At 49.6% G+C, this 6,945-nt stretch overlaps 1 protein-coding gene and 1 pseudogene across 1 annotated transcript in view; both read right to left on the reverse strand.

Moving 5' to 3' along the window:
- Window positions 1-6,945, reverse strand: part of RNF32 (ring finger protein 32) — a 25,397-nt gene continuing 18,452 nt past the window's right edge. The window contains exons 7-8 of the mRNA XM_006103212.3: window positions 752-919; window positions 1-216 (exon numbers count right to left, since the gene is read on the reverse strand). Of these exons, the coding sequence (XP_006103274.1) occupies window positions 1-216; window positions 752-919 (384 nt within the window). The remainder of the gene's footprint in view (window positions 217-751; window positions 920-6,945) is intronic.
- LOC102422637 lies at window positions 4,133-6,427 on the reverse strand (annotated as a pseudogene).

Genomic DNA, 6,945 nt, shown 5'->3' on the forward strand with positions numbered 1-6,945 from the left:
TCAACTTTGAAGAATTTTCTTCTGGTAGCAGGCACGGCAGAGGGGACAGGCGTGGAAGGGCGAGCTGTCGCCCCAGGAGAACTGCTCCAGGGCGAGCAGGCACACGTGGTGAAACATGTGGGAGCAGGACAGCAGCACGGCCTCCCGGGGGCGCCGGCCGCTCCCCGCCAGCGGCGCCAGGCAGATGGAGCACTCGGAGGCCTCCCGCTGCAGGGCCTGCAACACAGAGGGAGGGCCTCTCAGGGTCTCGGTTCATCCAGATTAGGAGAGACCGAGGTCCTGAGAGACAGGGATCTGCTCAAATGAATGAGTCTCGTCCTGTGTTAAAATAACACTAAACACATGTTAATTCTATACACATCCTGTTACTCCTGTGAAAATGAAAGGGGGTTGGACCCGTCTGTGGTAAGACATTTAGAAACAAAATCCTTTATAAAATACTGAGCATCGACAATACAGAATTACTTTTAATTAAGCAATAGAATGGTCTTTTTCAGAAAACAGCTCTATGTAGCTGTTAAACATCATTATAAATGTTCTTATTTTTATGACATTCAAGTAAGTTTTTCCTCTGTTGGATTCTCAGTGGCCCTTCCTCCCATGGTCCCTGCAGACCCAGGGGGAGCGCAGGGAGCGGTGAGGCCGGCGGCACCCGGGCAGTCACCCAGAGCCGGTGTGTGTGTGTATGTGTGTGAAGGTCAAGGTCCCTAGGCCTCCCTCCAAGGACGCCACTTCCCTGTGGAGGGCCTACCTGTGCCTGGATCTCCTGCCAGTCGTCGTCCGTGAGCCTGCGGCCACACTGCCCGTCCAGCTGCTGCAGGACGCTGCGGTTGATGGCCAGGCAGTGGTCGATTTCGGCGAAGAGCTCGTCTATGTCCGTGTGGTAGGAGCAGAGCATGCGCCGGCTGATCTCTGTGAACTGGAAACGGAGCGTCAGCTGCTGAGCGTGACTCAGTGGCGGTGGCAGGGAGTCGGCCACCCTTGTCACCAGCTCCCCTCAGGCCTCTGCCTTTGGGGAAACGGACATCTGGCTGTCTGTCTGTTTAATAACTCCTTGTCCAGGTAATTCAGGCCTAGAGGTTTCCATAAAGATCCCCTGGCTGTTAGCCTTGATGGTTGTCAGCAAGGAATACACAGAAATCAAAAGTTGACAGGAGAAAGCAGCTGGGCTTTTACGAAATTAGTCACCTATCACCTGTGGCACCACTTATTGTGCTTTAGGGAGGACGGTCACAGCACAGTGCCATGATTTCCTGCTGCGACCATAGGCAGCGGAACCAGTGCTGGTTCTTGGTGTCTGCTGGCCATCTTCCCTCTGTGGTCGCTGATTATGAATGATCATTTTCGTGTGGCCATAGAAAAGGAAATCAAGCCCTAGCGGGTTTGGCTCAGTGGATAGAGCATCGGCCTGCGGACTGAAAGGTCCCAGGTTCGATTTGGTCAAGGGCACATGCCCAGGTTGCGGGCTCGATCCCCAGTGTGGAGTGTGCAGGAGGCAGCCGATCAATGATTCTCTTTCATCATTGATGTTTCTGTCTCTCTCTCTCTCCCTTCCTCTTTGAAATCAATAAAAATATATTTTAAAGAAAGAAAAGGAAATAAAAAGACAGATGATCACCTTCTGTTAAACTAACCATTCCGTTTGCTTTCTCACCAAACTCTGAAAGCACAGTCTGAAACCCACTGTGTAAGAATCAAACCCAGGTCCCTTTGCTCCTTGGGCGAATGCTTCAAACACTGAGCAACACCACCCAGGGCTCTGAATTCTTAAAAATTGATTCTTTTGAGAGAGAGAGGGAGAGAGAGAGAGAGAGGTGAGAACCTACAGGGTTCTTACCAGCCGGTGCGATCCGTCTACGGATGGCTCTGTCCCTTTGCCACAGAGCACAGCGTGGGCAGCATTTTACATTTCATCGCAAACGCTGAAGCAGTGTGTTTGATGGTAGTGTGCAGAAGTGCAGTCTCTATTGCTCCCCACGCCCAGTTCTTTCTTTAAGGTACTATCGTTTCCACACAAAAAGATTTAGAGAAGCTTGGCCACCTTGTGACCAAGTATTTAACTGGACATTATTGGCTGGTGTGGCACAGCATGCTATCTCCTCCTGCTGGCAGAAACCGGAATTGCAAGCGTGAAGCAAACCGATTGCAGGCCTGGCTACAATGTGCAGTTGCTGCTGTGTGATTAGTAAAGTGCAATGTTTCTGGCTAGTGTGGGTAACGGACTCAGGGGTGACTGCCCTTGGGAGGCTCCGTTGTGTGCCGTACCAGGGTAACAGCTGCCAATGCAAAGTAGCATAACCTGACATCCTTCAGTGTCCTTGGGGCTCTGTTTGGCCATGCACCCCAATCACTATGTGATTCTCCCTGATCTCTGTGATTTTAAAAATATATATTTTTATTGATTTCAGAGAGGAAGGGAGAGGGAGAGAGAGATAGAAACATCAATGATGAAAGAGAGTCATTGGCCGGCTGCCTCCTGCACACCCTCCCACCCCCATTGGGGATTGAGCTCGAAACCCGGGAATGTGCCCTGACCAGGAATCAAACCGTGGCCTCCTGGTTCATAGTTCGATACCCAACCACTGAGCCATGCCAGCTGGGCTCTGTGAATTTTTGTTGTTGTTGTTAATCCTCACCTGAGGATATTTTTTCCATTGATTTTTAGAGAGAGTGGAAGGGAGAAAGGGAGAGGGAGAGAGAGAGAAATATTGACTTGAGAGAGACACACTGACTGGTTGCCTCCTGCACAAGCCCTGACGGGGGTGGGGTGGGGGGAAGAAAGAGAGCAAACCTGCAACCCAGGTACATGCCCTTGACTAGGAATCAAACCCAGGTCCCTTTGCTTCTTGGGCGAATGCTTCAAACACTGAGCAACACCACCTAGGGCTCTGAATTCTTAAAAATTGATTCTTTTGAGAGAGAGAGGGGGAGAGAGAGAGAGAGAGAGAGAGAGAGAGAGAGAGAGAGAGAGAGATGAGAAACATCGACTTGTTCTTCCACTTATTTATCCATCCATTGGTTCATTCTTGTCTGTGGCCTGACTGGGGATCGAACCTGCAATCTTGCATTTTGGGATGATGCTCTAGCTGTGCTACCTGGCCTGGGCATCTCTGAATTTTAATATCCAGAATTAGAAACCATCCATCCTTTTGTAGATACCATCAACTCCTTCCATCAAGATGCCATCAACTCTTTTTCAAAAAGGTGAAGTCCTATAGTTATTGGTTTATTAGGAATTTAATGTCTTCAACTTTAGTAGGGCTTTAAATAAGCACAGTGATTGTTTTTGTTAGTGTTTTGGTTACAGGTGTACATGTTGCAGGTGGTTTGCCCATTTTCCCATGAGTCCTGCAGGGTTTTTCAGGAGGCGATGATGAGGTGATGAAGGCCAGTCTCAGGCGGCTGCGGAGGAGGAGCAGGGTCATGGCTTCAGTTCAGCTGTGCCAGCCTGGAGTCTCAGGGGGCAGAGGATGGTCTCACTGCTGAGCATGTCTTATGAAGAAAGATTGGGAAGAGCAGGGGCACAGGGGGGGTGGGGGAGGGAGAGGCGCAGGGTGCCGGAGGCTAAGTAAATGCAAAAAGACCCATTGGAAGGCCAATGGACTTTGATATTCAGCAGGGCTGAAGGCAATTCCCTAACCTGATAACCCTTTTACTGTTTACCAAACTTTATCTTTGATATGCCTGTATGCATTCCTAAAGGGCAAATGTGTATTTAGGTGAATAAAAGCTGACAGGTCCAGGGTTTCAGCGAGCTTCTGCACCAGAGGGAAGTTTCCGCCTGGCCCCCATGCCTTCTAAATTCATATTTCTTGTCTAGTGTTTTCATTTGTGCACAGCCCCTTCTTCAGGTCCTGAACCCTAGCCGTAAATGGATGCGGCACAGGGTTTGGGGGGTGGGGTGGGGGTGGGTAGGACCGTATTTGATTTCTTTATTTTCCTCTCCCAGTCATCTCAAAGTGGTGTATGATATACTGAGGGGAAAAACTTCTTAGTATAATTGTTTTAAGAACTTTCTAAAATTTAAGACTTGGGAACTACTCTAGGTTGGCACTGCCCAACAGAAATCTACCCTGAGCCACATCTGAAATCTTAAAACTTCTAGGGGCTGGATTTTAAAAAGTTGAAATTATTTTTTTTGACAGTTTAAAGGGGGCTCATTTATTATCACTGTTCTAAATGTACAAAAAAATTAGAAAATAACCCCCAACTCAATTCCCTCCACCCCCAGCAACACAAATAATTTTTCCCAAAAGCACAAACATAAACTGGTCCTGGTATTTCCACGAATAGTGCAGCTAAGAAACAGTTTAGAGAAAATTTAACAGGATTCAGATAATATCCATCTATCCTCTCAGCCCTGAGAGGTAATAATCCCATATGGGTACCAGTCCTTCCCTAATGGTTTTCCCAGCTCTGGTGGAAGAGTTCTTTACAAAGTGGTATGTTTGGCTGCTGCTTTAGAGATCCTCCTGTGCCTTCTTCTTCTTGGTTTTTCTTCTTGAATTATAGGGGGGTTTGTAGCCTCTCGCTGTAGATAGCTAATAAAATCACTTAATTCATGGCCACCTTCATATTTCTTTGGATCTAGCTTCTTGTTGGCTGGAGAGAAGTAGATGGTAGAAAAACCTCTGACTTCATATGGAGAAGGCACATCATTGGCTGTGGCATCCATCCTGGCTATAATAATATTTGGGTCTTTTCTGAGCTTCTCTCCCAGTTCTTTATACTTAGGTTCCAGATTCTTACAGTGGCCACACCAAGGAGCATAGAATTCAATCAGCACATCTTTATTCACATGATTCACTATTTCATCAAAATTCTCTGCTACCAGTACCTTTACAGGTCCATCATTGCTCTCTGTGATTGGCTCAGATTTTAGGTATCTCTTCAGGTTGCCATCAAAGTAATCGTGCAGGAATCTCTCAAGAGCCTTGCCATCACGCAAGAATTCCTCCTGCATGACAAACTTCTCTCCTTTTGCAGTTCTGATAGCAACAACAGGAGTCTCTCTGGCAGTGCTTTCCAAACCCAAATCGGAAAGATCATGGCTAAAGGTTTTGCAGCTAGCTACAGCAAAGTTAAGTTAGTGTCCAGCATCCGGGAATTTCTTTGCTACCATCATCACCCTGTTTCTCCAGTCGCTGGAACCGTTAGCATTCTTTTCGTAGTCCACGTCATAGTACGCCACAAGTAAGTCCTTGCCCTGTATTAAGTCTTTATTATCTTCTGTCATGTGAGGGCAGATACCAAAAATGTTTTCAAGGATAATTTTTTTAATCTTGCCACTGGTCATTTTCTGTACTTTATATGCTGAAATTTTGTCTTCAAACTTGTTCATCAGATGTGAAGGACGAAACAAGGTGATACCTTCTCCATCATCATCATCATACTTGTTCACCAGAGACTCAATATTGGTGTGTGCAGATCGGTAGTTATCCCTCACGTTGCTGGCTGCTTTTAGAAATTCAGAGTGAGCTTCACTGAATAAATCCTTGAAAAAACCCACCACAGAAGCATCTTTATCACCAATGAACTTCTCACATTCTTCCTCAGGCCTGAGAGGAACTGCAGCTGTTCGGCTTGCTTCTTCAGGGGGCTGCCAATCCCACCAGCAGGCCTGGGCCATCATAAGCACCTGAAGAATCACCATCTCTAAATACCTTCAGGGTTGGATATCCACTGACTCCATACCTGTTACAGGTGTTTGTGTTGGCAGCACAATCAACCTTTGCTAATGGGACTATTCCTTTTAATCGAGTAGCTGCGGCTTCATGCTCGGGGCAAGCCTCTTGCGGTGTCCACACCAGCAGGAGGCCCGCAGAGCCGGTGTCGGAGATGCGACTCTCGAAGCTGTCCGTGAGTTCCAGCACCAGCAAAGGGGCCGCGGGAGCAGCAGCGCCACGCCCGGAAACAGTGCGCGCCGCGGGGCGCATGGCGGCGGGGGCGAGGCGAGGTGGGGGCAGCTGAGGGTCGGGACTCGGTGGGGCCTGCGGGAGCCGGACCTGCGATCACGCACCCTTGGCCGGTACTCACCGTCTTGAAATTAATTTTAATGATATATTTTATTTAACCCAACATATCCAAAATATTGTCATTTCAACATGTGTCAATTGAATAATCTATTAAAGACATATTTTACATTCTCTTTCCTGGCCTGGCTCTGAAATCCCACGTGGACTGCATTTTCAGTCCATCTGAACTCGGAGGGGCCTCCCTCCACCACAGCCACGGGCTCGTGGCCACGTGTTCCGGGCTGCAGGCCCGCAGCGGGGGCTCCTGTCAGGCCTCCGGAGGCTGAGCTCGGCCGCAGAGGAAGTGTCTGATGTGGAGGGCCGTGCCAGGCGGCCCACACCTTGGTCTCTTCCTTGTCCTTCCCCAGCACTGAGCGGCCCACAGAAGTTGGCGTCTCACCCAGGTGCCACATGTCCGGCTCCCCGTGCCAGGCGGGGCCACATGGCTCTTCCAAGTGGAAGTGGGGTGTCGGGAGAACACACCGGGCTCCGAGGCCCAGGGGATGGCCACGCAGGAGGAGGGAGGGCTAGTGCGCCCCGCTGCACTCCGGCCGGAAGCCTCCATCTTCAGCCACTGCGTTAGGGGTTGCTCCTTCCAGCCATGGGGTACCTGGTTCCTGGTTCACCTGTGTCTCAGGGAACTGGGCTGATGAACTAAGCCCAGCAGAACCACGCAGACGCTCAGACGTGTGATACGGGGACATACGTTCTATGGGGTTGGACTTCGCACCTTGCAGTGCAGTCACGTGCCGCTGAGCAACGGGATGGTTGGGAAGGTGCTGTTCGATTCTGTCCTTGTGTGAAGGGCCCTGCAGACACACACGACCTACACGGGCCGCCCAGTGCACAGCGGGCTACACACCCGCAGGAGGTTACATCAGGGAGCAGTGACGCCTTCCTAGGTCACCCGGTCACTGCTCACAGCAAACCT

This window comes from Myotis lucifugus, unplaced genomic scaffold, assembly GCF_000147115.1.
Source record: "Myotis lucifugus unplaced genomic scaffold, Myoluc2.0 scaffold_471, whole genome shotgun sequence".
NCBI classification, from domain to species: domain Eukaryota; kingdom Metazoa; phylum Chordata; class Mammalia; order Chiroptera; family Vespertilionidae; genus Myotis; species Myotis lucifugus.